Here is a 17,579-nt window from a genome sequence, read left to right on the forward strand (position 1 = left end):
GTTTGTTCATTTATACATACAAAAGAAAAACTGCAGACAAGAGTACAAGATGCGGGCTAAGTTTATTAAAACAAATATATGTTGCGGTTAGTGTCACCACCTTTTAACAAACCAGTGGACCCGACACGGTTTGTTAACACGACTTCATCAGGGATCCCTAATTTGAAAGGTATCGAGTAAAACCACAACTGAATTAAACACTTGCGCAAAAATCTTAAGGTTGACATTGAGCAGAGAAATAGGGCTATAAGATTCTGCATACAAAGGATCCTTACCAGGTTTTGGAGTTAAAATTATAAGGACATCTATAGCACCTGGAGGAAATGAGGTGTCTTCCACGCATGTATTAAAGTAACGTATCAGTGCACCTGGAAGGTGGTAAAGAAGTAGTTCATAGTATTCCATGGTAAACTCGTCGGGTCCGGGCACCTTGCAAGTGGACAGAGACTTAATAACTTGTTGAATCTCCACTGCTCTCAAAGGCTCATTCAAAGTGTCTAACATCTGCGGGGTGAGACATGGCAGAGAGGTGTCCAGATACGCCTATACCAAAGAGGGCAAATCAGCTGAATACAGTCGGGAAAAATAGTCACAAAAGGACTTGGTGATCTTGTCCATAGCATTATTAATGATCTCATCTGATAGACAAAGAGAGTGAACCAAATGAAGCCTGCTCTAAGACTTAGTGAGTCAAGCTAGAAAGCGCCCGGGACGGTTTTGAAAATGAAAAAATTTAAATTTTCTATAGTCTGTGCCCCGCTGAGCTCGTTCATGCAGTAGAGTGTTTAAAGCCGCCTGCACGGTCAACATACTTTCCTTGTGTGTGGGTGTTGGACGTTGGAGATAAGTTTTCTCGGCACGCTGAAACTGGTGGTCAAGAGAAATAATTTTAGCAGCAATACGGCGGTTCCGCGCAGCAATGTAGAGGCTTCCCAGCAAAGGACCAGTTCATTGGTATGCTCAGCATTAAAATGAGCATAATCTGCCCACTGTTCCACAAAGTATTGTTGACAATGAGGGTCATTGTACAGATAAGCAGGAAAATGCCAACCACCACCTCTGCGATTCTCCACCTCCATGTCCACTAGCACCATTGCATGATCAGAAATAGCCTGTGGTCCAATAACAGATGAAAGAACCCGAGAGAATAATGATTGAGAAACAAGTACATAATCTATATGGGACCAAGTAGAATGAGAGCAGGAGAGATGCGTATAATCTCTGTCTGTGGGGTGTAACAATCTCCAAGGGTCAACTAAATCCAGAGTAATACACAAGTAGGGGATCCCCTTACAAGGGTTAGCTGGCTGCTGACCTGGGGAAGACCTGTCTAGACAAGAGTCAAGCACTTGATTCAAATCCCCCACCAAGATCAGGGGGCCTTCATCTGATCCCAAAGCAGTCTTAACTAGATTGAAAAAAGGCATGTTCATATGTGCTGAAGCATACACTTCTAGTAGATTAAAACTGAGGGTACTCAGTCACCTACAACATAAGAACATAAGCAGTGCCTCCGCCGGGTCAGACCATAGGTCCATCTAGCCCAGCAGTCCGCTCCCGCGGCGGCCCAAACAGGTCATGACCTGTCTAAATCATCCGAAGGGGCCCCCATGCCACCTTGGTTTCCTGATGAGTCCTATCTTCCCATCGAAGTCCTAGCCCTCCGGTCTTGCACATGCACGACCTGGTTGGGTTTCTATACTTTCTCAGTATCCCACGATCCCTTTATCCCCCAGGAATCTGTCCAGTCTCTGTTTGAATCCCTGTACCGTACTCTGCCCGATCACTTCCTCCGGTAGCGCATTCCAAGTGTCCACGACCCTTTGGGTGAAGAAAAACTTCCTTGCATTTGTTTTGAACCTATCTCCCTTGAGTTTCTCCGAATGCCCCCTCGTACCTGTTGTCCCCTTTAGCCTGAAGAATCTGTCCCTATCCACCCTCTCTATGCCCCTCATGATCTTGAAGGTCTCTATCATATCACCCCTGAGCCTCCTTTTTTCCAGAGAGAAGAGCCCCAGCCTGTCCAACCTCTCGGCGTATGGGCAGTGTTCCAGCCCTCTTACCAGTTTCGTTGCTCTCCTTTGGACTCTCTCAAGTACCGCCATGTCTTTCTTGAGGTATGGCGACCAATATTGAACGCAGTATTCCAGATGAGGACGCACCATCGATCGATACAATGGCATGATGACTTCCCGCGTCCTGGTTGTTATGCCCCTCTTTATGATGCCCAGCATCCTGTTGGCTTTTTTCGAGGCCGCTGCGCACTGTGCAGATGGCTTCAGTGATGCATCCACCAGCACACCCAAGTCTCTCTCAAGACTGCTTTCTCCCAACAATGCCCCCCCCATTTTGTAGTTGAACAACGGGTTCTTTTTCCCTATATGCATGACCTTACATTTTTTCACGTTAAAGCGCATTTGCCATTTGTTTGCCCAGTCTTCAAGCTTGTCTAGGTCCCTTTGCAGGTCCTCACACTCCTCCCTGGAGCTAACTCTGCCGCACAGTTTGGTATCGTCTGCAAATTTTATAACCTCGCACTTTGCCTCCTTTTCCAGGTCATTGATAAATATGTTGAAGAGTAACGGCCCCAGCACCGATCCCTGTGGCACACCGCTCGTGACTCCCCGCCAGTCAGAAAATTGGCCCTTTACTCCGACCCTCTGCAGTCTACCCGACAACCAGTGCTCGATCCATCTGTGCACATCCCCTCCCACCCCGTGGTTCCACAGCTTCCTAAGCAGCCTTTCATGTGGAACCTTGTCGAAAGCCTTTTGGAAATCGAGGTAAATGATGTCGATGGGTTCCCCATTGTCCACCCGACTGCTTATTCCCTCAAAGAAGTACAGAAGGTTCGTTAAGCACGACCTTCCCTTACAGAATCCGTGCTGGCTTTTTCTCAGTAGGCCATTTCTCTCAATGTGTTCGCAAATGCTGTCCTTGATCATAGCTTCCACCATCTTCCCTATAATTGAAGTCAGGCTCACCGGCCTGTAGTTCCCGGGGTCACCCCTCGATCCCTTTTTGAAGATAGGTGTGACATTCGCCAATCTCCAGTCCTCTGGTACCTCTCCAGTTCTTAAGGATAGGTTGCAAACATGCTGGATTGTGTCCGCTATTTCTTGTCTTAGTTCCTTCAGAACCCTTGGGTGGATCCCGTCCGGACCCGGTGATTTGCCGCATTTTAACCTGTCTATCTGTTTGAGGACATCCTCCTTACTTACCTCTATGTGCTCCAATTTTTCAGCCTGTTCCCCACTCATGAGCTCCTCTGAGTCCGGTATATTAGATATATCTTCTCTCGTGAAAACCGACGAGAAGAACGTGTTCAACCTCTCAGCTATCTCTTTATCCTCCTTTATCACTCCCTTCCTATCCCCATCGTCCAACGGCCCCACCTCCTCTCTCGCTGGTCGCTTCCCCTTTACGTAACTGAAGAATGCCTTGAAGTTTTTCGCTTCCCTGGCCAGCCTCTCTTCGTATTTTCCTTTTGCTTTTCTAACCTCTCGGTGGCATTCCTTTTGGCAATTCCTGTGCGCCTGGTGATTTTCCTCCGTTGGGTCCTTTTTCCATCTCCGGAAGGATACTTTTTTGTCATTTATTGCCCTCTTTACTTCTGTTGAGATCCAAACTGGGTCCTTTGACCTCTTGTTCTTGCAGCCTTTCCTGAAACTGGGGACGTACCTTCTTTGTGCTTCCTGCAGGGTGTCCCTGAATAGGGTCCAGGCGCTTTCCACAGTCTCCATCCTAAAGATGTTTTTGAGCTTCCTCCCCACCATTTCCCTCATAGCAACATAGTTCCCTTTCTTGAAGTTGAGCGCAGTTGTTGCGGTCCTCCTTACTGTGGGTGTCCCCCTTTCTAATGTGAATCTGATCGCATTGTGGTCACTGTTGCCTAGTGGTCCTCCCACTTCTACCCCACTTGCAGGCCCCCCTAATCCGTTCAGGATGAGGTCAAGAGTAGCACTCCCTCGTGTCGGTTCCCTGACCAGTTGCTCCATGAAGCAGTCCCTCACAGCTTCTACAAATCCTGTTTCCCTAGTGCAGTTGGAGTGACCCGTAGGGAAACAGGATTTGTAGAAGCTGTGAGGGACTGCTTCATGGAGCAACTGGTCAGGGAACCGACACGAGGGAGTGCTACTCTTGACCTCATCCTGAACGGATTAGGGGGGCCTGCAAGTGGGGTAGAAGTGGGTGGACCACTAGGCAACAGTGACCACAATGCGATCAGATTCACATTAGAAAGGGGGACACCCACAGTAAGGAGGACAAAGTGGCCATTAGTGTCTTTAGCAAGTAGTTTAGTTTGAGACTGTAGACTTTTACTAATAAGTACTACTACCCCACCTTTCTTACAATTAGAGGAACAATAAACCTCTCCTACCCAGTTTTGAGTTTCATATGTTCTACATCAAACAATTTGGTTTCTTGTAGACAGGCAATGTCCACCTCTTGGCGGTGTAGGGAAGATAGTAATTTAGTCCATTTAATAGGAGAATTCCCACCTGACACATTCCAGGTCTCTACTCTCAGCAACGAAGGTGACTTAGCTCCCAAATTTTTAAAAAAGTGTAATGTACAAAAAATCAATTAGGGGACACCCGGGTGCCCAGCATTCACCTCAGGTGTCCAACAATTCAGCAGCCAAGCCTGAAAAGTATAACAGTATATAACACCCCATACAATCACAGTTATACTGTTTCTCGCATGCCCACCCTGCCTACCCATTCCCAACCTCAAAAATATCCCCAATCCAACCCCCCCTCCCCATCATTCCCTCCACCAAACCCCACAATCTTTTTCAATGGCTCCAAAACACCAGAGGAAAAAATGGAGAAACCATGTGAAAAATAACCAAAGAGAGACCCCCAAGATCTCTTCACCCAGTGTGTGTGCAAAACAATAACGCAAAAGGAATCAAATAAAAAGACCAACATAGTAAAGGGCACTAGGCATGAAGGCTGTCACAAAGTGGGTATTCAAAACACACAAACTGTGTGCCTAGGAAGTGCAAAGCACCTGAAGTCAACCTCGCATTAACAAGGCAGCCAAAACAGCAATCAAGTAGTAAGTCCAAGTAGAGATAACATTATCAGTATTCAGCCCGGAGAAAAGGGGCCTATGGCAAAGAAGCAAGCCAGGTGTGCGCACCTCTTTATCAGTAACCCAAAGCGGCACAGAAGGACCATCTTAGTCAAAGCCACACGACCCCAAACACCCAGCGGAAGATCTCTCCATTTATCACACAGGTGCTGAATCGCCTCCAGATGACGGGTCACATTATATCGGTACAAAAGCTTGAGATCCGTGCTTAAATATACACCAAGGTAACGCATCGGCCCCTACACCGGTGGAATCTCAAGACTCGCTTGCCAGGACTCTACCTTAGTAGACCGTAAGGGAAGAAGTTCAGATTTATCACAATGCGCAAACCGGAAAGATCTCCAAAGGAACGGATCAAAGCGAGGACCCGCCCTAAATCCCATCGGGTTTGGTCCAGATAAAGGAGAATATCATCGGCAAAAAGATTAATGCGACTCTCCTTGCCCCCAATACGAATGCCCTGAATATGCGGATCACCTCGAATCCTAGCAGCCAGTGGCTCAATAGCTAACACAAAAAGTAACTGGGACAATGGGCAGCCCTGCCGCGTCCCCCTTCCCAAAGCAAACGGTGCAGTAAACTGACCATTGACTAAAAGTCTGGCCTGCGGCTGGATATACAAGCTACTGATCCAATGATGAATAGACCCCTCTATGCCAAACTGACGCAGAACCCAGAAGAGATATTGCCAAGAGATACTATCAAATGCCTTCTCCATGTCCAGGCCTACAATAGCCGATTCGCCCTCCAAACCACGCCTGGAATGAAGGGCCATCAAAGCCCTGACCAGATTCATCGTCGCATATCAGCCCGGCACAAAGCCGGCCTGGTCCTCATGGATCAAAAGTGGCAAAAAAGCATTCAATCTATGTGCCAAGATCGCAGCAAAAAGTTTAGCATCCTGATTAAGGAGGGAAATAGGCCGATAGGAACCCACCTGGGCCGGGTCCTTGCCAGGCTTAGGCAACAGCACAACATGGGCCATATTAGGAGTCCCCAAACCCCAGAGAGCGCATTAAACGCCCCCACCAAAGCAGGAGAGATCTGATCCAACAGAATCTTGTAGTACTCAGATCCAAACCCATCGGGGCCAGGTGCCTTAGTTAACTTAAGCTGCTTAATGCCAAGCTGTATCTCTTCAGAACTAATAGGGACATTCAAGCACTCCAACTGGGCTGTTGTCAGCCTAGGGAGCGTGAGCCCCTGAAAGAAAGCATCCCTATCAGCATCCGAGAACGGGCGGTTAGCATACAAAGATTCATAAAAGTGAACAAATTGCTGTTGAATCTGCCGTTCCTGCGTGAAACAAGTACCCTTCGGGTCCCGGATGGACAGGATAACCTGACGAGTACGCGGAGGCCGGACCAAATTGGCCAACAGTCTCCCTGTCTTACCCCCCCCCCCCAGGCGTACAATTTATACCGTTGAAAATAGATATCGCGAGAAGCCCGCTGCATCAAGATTGTATATATCTGCCGCCGGACGGTCAGCAAGCGAAGTTTGTCATCCGCCGAAAGAGAAATACGGTGGCGTGCCCTCAACTGTGGCGTGCCGTCCCCCAATAGAGTCAGTAACTCCGCATCCATGGACTTCCGCTTGCGAGAAAGTAAGCAATAATGAACCCCCGCAGAACCGCCTTGGAAGCCTCCCAATAGGTCACTGGATGAACATCATCAGTATTATTATGAGAACTATACTCCAACCACTGTTCCCGAAGATATTTATGAAAGTCAAGATCTCTATAGAGATAACACGGAAATTTCCAATGGCGCTCCTCGGGTTCCGGCGTAAACTGAAGCTCCATGACAACAGGTTCATGGTCCGACAAAGGAAACTCCTCAATAGCGATCCCAGACACCCTGGGGAGCAGAGAGGGCGAGATCAGCAGATAATCCAACCTAGCATATACATTGTGGGGGTGGGAATAAAAGGTATAAGTGCGTTCCGTGGGATGCAAAATCCTCCAAATGTCTAACAGCTGCAACTGGCTAAGCAGAAAATTTACCCCCTTGGCTCCGTGGTCCCTTGCCCCCGTGGTCCCTTGCCCCCTTCTTTGCCGGACTACAGTCCAAGGCAGGATCCACAGTGATGTTAAAGTCCCCTCCCACCAACGGTTGGTAATCAGGATACATGGCTATCTTGGCAAGCAAAGCTGAAAAAAATTTATGATTATACACATTAGGAGCATACAGATTACACAATAACCACTTATGCCCCCATAATTCCCCCAAGACTATAACATAGCGGCCATCCTGATCTTGGTGAACTTTAAGAGTATGGAAGGGCAATTGTTTATGAATAAGGATGGCAACCCCTTGCTTCCGGGTACCAAAAGAAGACGAGCAGACCTCGCCCACCCAATCTCTCCGCAGCTTGAGGTGTTCCGCAACGGAAAGATGGGTTTCTTGCACAAAGGCTATATCAGTCCCCCTCCTTCAGAACCAGGTCAAAATTTTTTTTCTCTTAATAGGAGAGTGAATCCCGTCCACATTTAGGGTAGAGATAGTCAACTTAGTCATTAAGAAAAAATTCCCCAGATGTTCTATTAGGAGACTTCAACATGCCTGATGTAGACTGGAACACACTATCAGCGACAACTTGTGATAGCAGGAGGATATTAACGTCCATGAAGGGAGTAAGGCTCAAACAAATGGTAGTAGAACCCACTAGGGCCCAGGCCATCCTGGACCTGGTACTTACGAATGGGGAAAGCGTCTCGGATGTCTCGGTGGGAGAGACGCTAGCCACCAGTGACCATAACATGGTATGGTTTAACCTTAAGAAAGTCTTCCCTAGATCACAAACAAAAACAAGGGTACTCAATTTCAGGGGCACTGACTTTGCACGCATGGGAGATTTTGTCTACCGGATGCTACAGGTTCAAGAAGTAACTGATAATGTGGAAGCTATGTGGACAACCTTGAAATCGATCCTTCATGAGGCAACTATCCGCTACATAAAATCGATAACCAAACAACAAAGAAAAAGGAAACCCCAATGGTTCAAAGATGAGGTATCACACCTCGTCAAGGAGAAGAAAAGAGCATTTCTATCATACAAACGCATGGGGGAAAAAGAAGCAAACATTGAATACAGGAAAAAGTCTGCAGCGGTCAAAACAGCAGTCAGGGAAGCCAAACTTCATATGGAAGAAACTCTAGCGAAGAACATCAAGAAAGGGGACAAATCCTTCTTCAGATACATTAGCGACAGGAAAAAGAACACAAACGGGATAGTACGCCTTAGAACGCCAGACGGGAATTATGTGGAAACTGACTCCGATAAAGCCAAACTACTGAATGATTACTTCTGTTCAGTCTTTACCTGCGAGGCACCAGGGCACGGGCCTCGGCTGGATGCAAAGCAAAGCATGGATGACCCATTTCAGAAGTTTGAGTTCACACCAGCTGATGTTTACAGAGAACTGTCAAGACTCAAGGTGAACAAAGCCATGGGACCGGACAATCTGCACCCAAGAGTGCTCAGAGAGCTATGCGATGTTTTGGCGGAACCGTTAGCCATGCTCTTCAATCTCTCCCTAAGTACGGGGAGAGTCCCCCTGGACTGGAAAACTGCCAATGTTGTTCCTCTGCACAAAAAGGGTTGCAGAGCGGAGGCTGCGAATTACAGACCAGTAAGTCTCACATCAATAGTGTGTAAACTCATGGAAACTCTACTTAAAGGGAAATTAGACACGATATTGGATGAGGGGAATCTGAGGGATCCCTGTCAACATGGATTCACTAGGGGCAGGTCATGCCAATCCAATCTTATCAGCTTCTTTGACTGGGTGACAGGAAAGCTAGACTCGGGAGAGTCTCTGGACATAGTGTACTTGGATTTCAGTAAAGCGTTTGACAGTGTCCCACACCGTAGACTATTAAACAAGATGAACAAAAATCAATCACATGAATAAACCTTTGTCTATGGTATGAAAAGTATAAAGAAGGAAGAAAAGAGGAGAAGGCTAAAGAAATGGATATAGAGAAATAAGGAGGAAGACTAATAAAATATAAAAAAGTAACTAAGAATCAGAGCCTTGGAGGTATAATTTGAGGGATTTCCATTTAGAAAGAAATTGTGGGACTCTGTCATCTTTTTTAGCTAAATATGCTTCATATCTATAAGTCAAACAGACAAGATTCCACCATTGTGTCACAGATATCTTAGAAAGGTCTTTCCAGGAATTAAGAAAAAGTTTCAAAGCTAAAGAGATAAGTATGTCAAAGAGGAAAGCATCAGGACGAGAAAGAGGAGACGGAGAGCAGAGGACTTGAGTAATAGCATTTGATATGATAGAGCTACATCGATATGAAAAAGAGAGCAAATAGTGTTCCAGAGTGATGACCAAAATGATTGTACAGAGGGACATAGAAATAGCAAGTGTTTAAGGGAACCTATATCAGTAGAGCATGTCCAACATTCTTTTGTAAAAGTAGGGTTAATACGGTGTGATTTAATTGGGGTCCAATGAGCTCTATGGCATAGAAAGAATAAGCTCTGGGTTAGGGAAGCTGACCTAGAGGAATGAAAAACAGATTGTAGATAAGAGGACCAGTCACAATCAGAGATAGGACATCCAATATCTTCTTCCCAAGCCTTTTTGACAGAGGGAAGGGGCGGATATCGTAGTTCTTTGAGGAGATTATAAAACTTAGATGCTGCATGACCCAGAGCACGATATTGGTTAGAGAGAGACAATAAAGTCGGAGGCTGACGTTTAACTTTCAGATCATAGTGAAGTTTTCGTAAGGCCGAACGTAGTTGCAGCCATTGATAAAAATAAGAATCGGGAAGGCCATATTTAGTCTGGAGCTCATGGAAAGTGAGCCAGGAGTCATCTGAGTGACATAGTGCAGCAATGTCCCAAATCTGATTAGTGGTCCAGGGAAGCCAGAATATCGGTTGTTTCCCAATCAGGAGTTTAGGGTTTCTCCATAGGGGGCAAAAGGTGGATTGAGACCAGGGACAGTCCAGATGGCGGTCTAGGTCTTGCAGAGTTCGGAGAGATGTGAGAAGTAGGGGGTTAGGAGGCTTGGTTTGTAGGTGAGTGGATCCAAGGAGTCGAAGTAAAGGTATAGGATGTAAGAGGGCCAGTTCAAGGCGAAGCCAATTGGGGGCTAGTGTAGAGTCAAGGGACTCAGAGGAGTGTAGCCATTCAGTACTTTGTTTTAATAAAAATGCTTGATGGTAAAGAAATAGGTCAGGGAAATTAACCCCTCCAGCCGATTTAGGAGATTTAAGTTTAATAAGAAGTCGAAAAGAAGTTTTTCCAATTGTTTGTAGAAAGAATTAGGAAAGAGAATAGGGAACATGGTGAACATGTATGTAATTTTTGGAACTACCATCATTTTAAGGGTATCAAGTCTCCCCCACCAAGAAAGGTGTAAAGGGGACCAGTTGGATAGAGATGATTTTACTGAGGAAACAGTCTTAGCCATGATGAGGTTCGCTGTTATTTTAAGATCTTTATCAAATGGAACATCTAGGTATTTCATCCCAGTAGATATCCAAGTAAATGGGTATGATGGGAGAACAAAGGGTGTGCAAGCTTCGTTAAGGGGCATAAGTTCGGTTTTGTCCCAATTGACCTTATAGCCAGACATGGAGGAGAATTGAGAGATAAGAACAATAAGAGAATGTAAAGATTGTTCAGGATCAGACAAGTAGAGAAGAATATCATCAGCGTAAACAGATAATTTAAATTCCAATTCAGCAATGGAAATTCCCTTAATAGAGGTGGACAATCTGATATGAGCTAAAAGGGGTTCGAGAGCTAAATTAAATAATAGGGGGGATAAGGGACAACCTTGACGAGTACCTCGTTGTAGTATGAAAGAATCAGAAAGAGCATCATTAACTACAATCTTAGCAGTAGGGGCGTTGTACAGTAGAGAGACCATATGGACAAATTCAGCAGGAAATCCAAAATGTCGTAGAACACAAAAGAGGTAATTCCATTCCACTCTGTCAAAGGCCTTCTCAGCATCAAGAGAAGCTACCAAGTAAGGTTGATCCTTTGACAGAGTGGAATGCAGGATATGACATAATAATCTAGTGTTATCAGCACCATAGCGTCCCTTCAAAAAACCAACTTGATCTCTATGTATAAGGGAAGATATAACAGATTCTAATCGGTGAACCAAAATTTTTGCAAATATCTTATAGTCCAGATTTAGTAGAGAAATGGGTCTATAATTTTTGATTAACTGAGCATCTCTGTTGGGTTTTGGAAGAACAATGATACTAGCTTCATGGAAGCGGGAGAGGCAATTGGGAGAAACAATAATAGACTTATAATAAGATAAAAGGCATGGAATTAAAGACACTGAAAAGTTTTAAAGAATTCCGCAGGAAGGCCATCCGGTCCTGGCGCTTTAGAGGAAGCCATAGAGGAAATGGCTCGTTGTACTTCATCTGCAGAGACAGGCTGTCGTAGATGTTCATGTTGAGATGTGGCAATAGATGGGAGGTGTGCAGATTGTAGGAAGTCAGATATGATATCTTCTGAGCAGGTGGATTCCGAAGTGTATAAAGAGGCATAAAAAGAGTGGAATTCCTTAAGTATGTCAGAAGTTTTAGTATAGGTCATGCCAGAAGGCGATTTGATATGAGAAATCCGGTGTTTGGATCTTTGTCCTTTAAGGTAAGAAGCTAGGTGATGTCCCGCCTTGTTGGAGGTAGCATAGTATGTAGCTGATTGGCGGAACATGGAAACAGATGCAGATGAACTAAAGATCTCATTATATCGGAATTTAAGCTGTTGTAAAGACTTGTAGAGAGTAGAGTCAAAGGAGTTATATAGTTGAGATTCCAGGGAATGAATTTCTTGCTCTAGACTATGAAGTGTGGCTTTCTTAGTCTTGAGTTGATGAGCTGTATAGCTGATACATTCACCTCGTAGCCAGACTTTATAGGATTCCCATACAGTAGCATATTTGGATACGGAGGATTCATTTCTAGCGAAGAAAGCATTGGATTCAGCGGTGATGTAAGATACAAACTCTTCGTTGCATAAAAGTTGGGTGTTCATTCTCCATGAGCGATATGTCTTATCAGTAGACCAATTGAGAGAACATGATATGGCGGCATGGTCGGATATAGAGATGTTGTGGATAGTAGTGGTAGATGTGATATTTAAAATGTCTTTAGATGTTAAAAAGTAGTCAATCCTGGAGTATGATTTGTGGGGCGCAGAGTAGAATGTGAAATCCTTGGTAGTGGGATGAAAGATTCTCCAAAGGTCGTTCCAGCCATATGTTTGCATTAAATTGGAAAGAGTCGAGCGGACCCTCAGTTTGGCAGGGCGGCAGAGAGAGGATCTATCAAGAAAAGGGTCCAATGGGAAATTAAAGTCTCCAGCAATAATAGTGTGTTCCGAAAAAGAGGAATGGGAAATGGTATGAAAATCCTGAAAGAAAGAGGGGTCATCAGAGTTAGGTGCATACAGGTTCAATATATTCAATGGTTTGCCATCAATGGTGCTCTCGATATAGGACCATCTACCCATGGGATCAAAGGAGTGAACGATCAGTTGAAAGTTGAGTGATTTGCGAATGAGAGTAATAACCCCATTTCTTTTTCCCAAGGCGGGAGCAGCGAAGCAGTGTTGGATCCATCCTCCGGTAAGCTTCTGCGCTTCTGCGAGGTTGACATGCGTCTCTTGTAGGAGGCATATGTCTGCCCCTAGATGTTTGAAATATTGTAGTATTTTCTTTCGCTTTATTGGACTAGAGAGGCCCTTAACATTAAGGGAAACAATGTTTAGCTTGACCATAGGGTCAGAGAGGTAGAAGCTGACATTGGTGTCTCGAACAGGTTGCAGGTCCCAAAGAGAGGAAATGCTCAAAGGAGTATAGATTATGTCTCCGGATCAGAGCTGTAATAGGTTGCAAGAGTGTACATAAATCAAAAAAATGGAAAAAAAGGAGGTGGTAAACAATACCAGGCTCTGAGTAAAAAGAAACAATAAGGTGCAGCCATAAAAAACAAGTAATGTAGTTTAGTATAAAAACTGGGGAAAGTAGATACTGTAGATGGGGGCACATGTGGACGAGAGACACTTAACATGCGTCCAAAGCCCCAGCCATTAAAGGAAATTCAAAACAGTGCATCCAGCCTGAAGCAGATTATTGAAAGCATGTTGAAAACAACAGCAAAATTCAAGTCATGGCTCCAATGTTGTCATCAAGGTATTTTTGCAATTCAGTGGGTTCATCAAAATTTTTGGTAGAATTACGGTAAGTAATTCTCATTCTAGCCGGATAGAATAATCCATATTGTGCTCCGATATGTTTAAGTTGAGGTCGCATAGCTAAAAAAGCTTTTCTTTTTTGAGCTGTGTTCTTAGAGAGATCAGGTACAAGTAAGATTTTTTTGCCATCCACAAGAAGAGGTTGTTTGACTTTGGCAGTTTGCAGTATTTGAAGGGCATGAGGATATCGAAGAAGCTTTAAAACCACAGGTCTCGGTGTTTTAGATGGTATAGGAGGGCCAGAAGGTACACGGTGTGCTCTCTCTATCTCTAGAGCAGGTGAAAATTGGATGTTTAGAAGGGATGGGAGGAGAGATTGCAGATATTTAATGATATCTTTCCCCTCAGCAGACTCTGGTAAGCCAATAATTTGTACATTACTGCGTCTCATTCGATTAGACATGTCGTCCAAATCTCTCTGTATGAGATCCATTTTTTGCAGACCACGTTGCATGGTTAGGAGCTGGGCATCATGGGCGGTTAGACGTTCTTCTGAGAGGTCCAGCCGAGCTTCTAATTGTTTAAATTGTAAGGTGATTATGCTAAGCTCCGCTTTAATGTCCGCAGTCGCGGCTAAATTCTCGTGCATAAGTCCCTGTAGGATTTGTAGGTCGTGAGACAGGGACGCGTCCGCCACGAGGAGCTTGGTTGAGGCCTTGTCCGGGGACGGCGGTTCATGTTTAGAACGCTTGGATGCGTTCGGAGCGGCGTGGGGGACAGAAGCAGCCGATCCGTCCGGCTTATTTGATTTAGTAGCCATTAGGAAGGTTTTAGCAAAGTTTGCTGACCTGATAGGAGCAGTTAGAAGCGCCGGATGCTGTTTTTAAAAGTCAGGCTGGAGCGAGTGAACGATTCAAGCAGCCATCTCGTAGCCGGTCACGTGACCCCCCCAAGAGAGGAAACTTCTTAATGCAAATGTCAAGAAGTTGGATGGAGCTTGATTGTTTGTGCCTAGCAGAAGATATATTGAGATTTTGATAGTTTGAGTACTAGCTGAGATTGGAAGGCAGTATCAATAGGCATTCAAAGCTGAAACTATGAATGCTTAGAATAGAAAAGTACAGCCACTGCCTCTCTGGCTTTGGATACATTTGGGTAGAATATTGCAGTATTGTGAGCTAATATAGCTTTTAATTTGCTTGGAAACAAGTACTGTATACAACTTAATGCAGGACTGTGAGCTGCATCCAGCTCGAGTTGACCTTCTTTTGACTGTCTTTGTCTGTTTTTTTTTTTTGTTTGGCATTCCCCTCCCCCCACACCTTCCCCAGGTACCGTGGGCCAAAGCACTCTAAAGTTCCTGTTGCTTAATCCAGCAGTGCACTTTGCTGAAGTGGTGAAGGAATGTCGTTCTGTTATAATTGCTGGGGGCACCATGCAGCCGGTGAGTTTGGAGTCTTCTACTATTAGACCTAGATAGGTTTGCCTACCAGATTACTCAGAAAGTTGGTGAAAGGAATCTACTTAATTGCCATTTGAAGGAGAATGGCTGCTAATGTCGTCTGTCCCATTGTATAACAGAACAGCCAGCTATGATATCCCTAATACTGAGGTATAGCCTCAAAAGTTTATGTCCTACAACCTCTGTTACTTATCATCCATGCCAAACCAGTACAGCCAGCTATGATACCCCTAATACTGATATAGCCTCAAAAGCTTATGTCCTACAACCTCTATTACTTATCATCCATGCCAAACGAGTACATACAAGATGGAGACGGATCAAAGAAGCTTAGTGCTGATTTTATTTCTCTATAAAGACTCCAGTGCTGAGATGCCTTAAATGTTGGTGTTAAATACTTGAAGTGGGAGAGTGCTTGGGATATGAGGGATTTTCCACAGATCAGTGTGAAGGATAAGAATAAATCACATCTAGGAATTGGATACAAACGTAAGGAAGTTCGTCTTCACCCAGAGTGGTAGAAATCTGGAACGCTCTTCCAGAGGCTGTTATAGGGGAAAATACCCTCCATGGATTCAAGACAAAGTTAGACAAGTTCCTGCTGAACCAGAACATACACAGGTAAGGCTAGACTCAATTAGTGCACTGGTCTTTGACCTAAGGGCCGCCGCGGGAGCGGACTGCTGGGCATGATGGATCACTGGTCTGACCCAGCAGCAGCAATTCTTATGTTCTTATGATACACCAAAAATAAGTCCCTAAGTTCATATAAATTACCTATGGCTAAGGAAAATGAATGGGTTTCATACGGTTTTAATATATGAGGTATGACAATTAAGTTTATGAACTCATCCTAGAAAAGTGCTACATACCTCATTGCTGAATATCACAATGGTCACCTTCGAAGTACTTCCCTTGGGAAGCTATGCACTGACGCCAGGACCTAGTCCACCCTTGAAAGCAATTTTTGAATTCTTTTTCTGGAATGTCCATCAGAGCTGTCATCATATTACCCTTGATGTCCCAAATGTCATCAAAATGTCTTCCTTTCAATATTTTCTTTATTTTTGTGTAAAGAAAAAATCATTGAGGTCCAGATTAGGTGAGATGGGAGGGTGTTCCAGTACAGTTACATAGAAACACGATTACAGATAAAGGCCAAATGGCCCATCTAGTCTGCCCATCCACACAGTGGCTTACCTAGCATATGTGACACCCAGGGCCCATCACTTTTTGACACCCCCCCATCTATATCAAAAATATGATTTTTAGTAACAATCCACATATCGCACAACAAGAGTGTACCTAGGAAAAGGCAGCATCTTAATCATTGCAGTGACACTAGAACACCAACACATATATTGTAAAACTAAACAAGCCAGATCCCGCACAGTCAATTGATCCTGCAGTCAATGCCAACTGAAAACTATGTCCTTTTCATACACACAGAACAGAGATACACCCTCGCCCAATATGGAATAATCACAAACTAAAAATAGAAATATGTAGACAAAAGTTAAACTGAACCGCCAAGAAACCAGACTCTGCATACAATGCAACACCACAAAAATAGTGACACGTCCCCTAATACTGTGTAAAATATAAAGACAGTAGATGTAAATTTGAAAAAACTGATACATAACAATCACCACTTTACAAATTAACAAATAAAATTAAAACAAATAAGAAAATACCATTTTATTGGACTAATCCATTTTTTAATTAGCTTTCAGAGGCCAAATCTTTCTTCAGAACAGTACAGTATACTGCTGTTATGCTATCCTGTCCTGAGGAAAGGGATTTAGTCCAAAAAATTGCCTTATTTCCATTTCCTATTTATAAACTTTTATCAATACAGTTACAATACTTGATTCTAAGTAAAGCAACAATTAAATCTTTCTACCTTTTGTCGTTTCTGCTTTAATCATCTTCTCTTTGCTCTCTTCTTTCTATACAGCGCTTGTCCTCTCTCCCTTCCATGCAACATATGCCCTCTCTTTGCCCCTTCCACCCAGCTTCTGCCCTTTCTCTCTACCCCTTCCATCTACTGCCCACACTCTGTCTGCCCCTTCCATCTACTGTCAACCCTCTCTCTCTTCCTTATGACATCTTCCCTTTTTCTATGTCCCTTCAATAAACTGTATATGCGGGGTCCCTTCTCTCCTTTGCACATGATTCATTTCAGCTTCACCCCCTCTCCATTTTTCTGTCTCCAGCCCCTCCCCTATGCTTTGGCATCTCTCTCTTTCTCTTCTCCTTTCCTTTCTTCCTTCCCACTCCACACCATGGTGTGGTATCTCTATCTCCTTCCCTTCCCTCCCCCCATGCCATGGCATCTCTTTCTCTCCATTCATGGTCTGTTATCTCCTTTCCTATTTTCCTTTCCCTCTCTCCCATGGACTTGGCATCTCTGGTTCCTCTCCCTTGTCTTCCTTCTCCCTTCTTCCCTCTGTCTCCCCAATTGGGTGTAGTAGCAGCAGCATTTCTCTCACCCCCTTCCCTGTGCAGCAGAAGCATTTCTCCCCCTTCTCTGTACAGCAACAGCATTTCTCCCCCCTTCCCTGTGCAGCAGCAACATCTCTTCCCTGCTCAGCATGTCTGGCCAGTTCCCCTGCACAAAGCAGCGGACATCTACACCTCACATGATCCACGGCTGCGTTGGAAGCCTTCTCTGTGACGTCGCTTCCGACGCAGCTATGGATTGCATGAGGAGCCGACGCCTGCGGCTTTGAGTAGGGGAGCCGGCCAGAAGTGAAACAACCGCAGGAGGGAGCACAAGCTGGGAAGGACACCACTGTTTACAGCAGGGATGCCCACACTTTT

The 17,579-nt window shown here is 44.7% G+C and overlaps 1 protein-coding gene across 5 annotated transcripts in view; it reads left to right on the top strand.

Moving 5' to 3' along the window:
- Positions 1–17,579, top strand: part of DDX11 (DEAD/H-box helicase 11) — a 249,208-nt gene that overhangs the window by 153,122 nt on the left and 78,507 nt on the right. For all 5 annotated transcript variants that reach the window (XM_033952044.1, XM_033952040.1, XM_033952045.1 and 2 more), the window contains one exon: positions 14,626–14,738. In XM_033952044.1, the coding sequence (XP_033807935.1) occupies positions 14,626–14,738 (113 nt within the window). The remainder of the gene's footprint in view (positions 1–14,625; positions 14,739–17,579) is intronic.

Source organism: Geotrypetes seraphini, chromosome 7, assembly GCF_902459505.1.
Source record: "Geotrypetes seraphini chromosome 7, aGeoSer1.1, whole genome shotgun sequence".
In the NCBI taxonomy this organism is placed as follows: domain Eukaryota; kingdom Metazoa; phylum Chordata; class Amphibia; order Gymnophiona; family Dermophiidae; genus Geotrypetes; species Geotrypetes seraphini.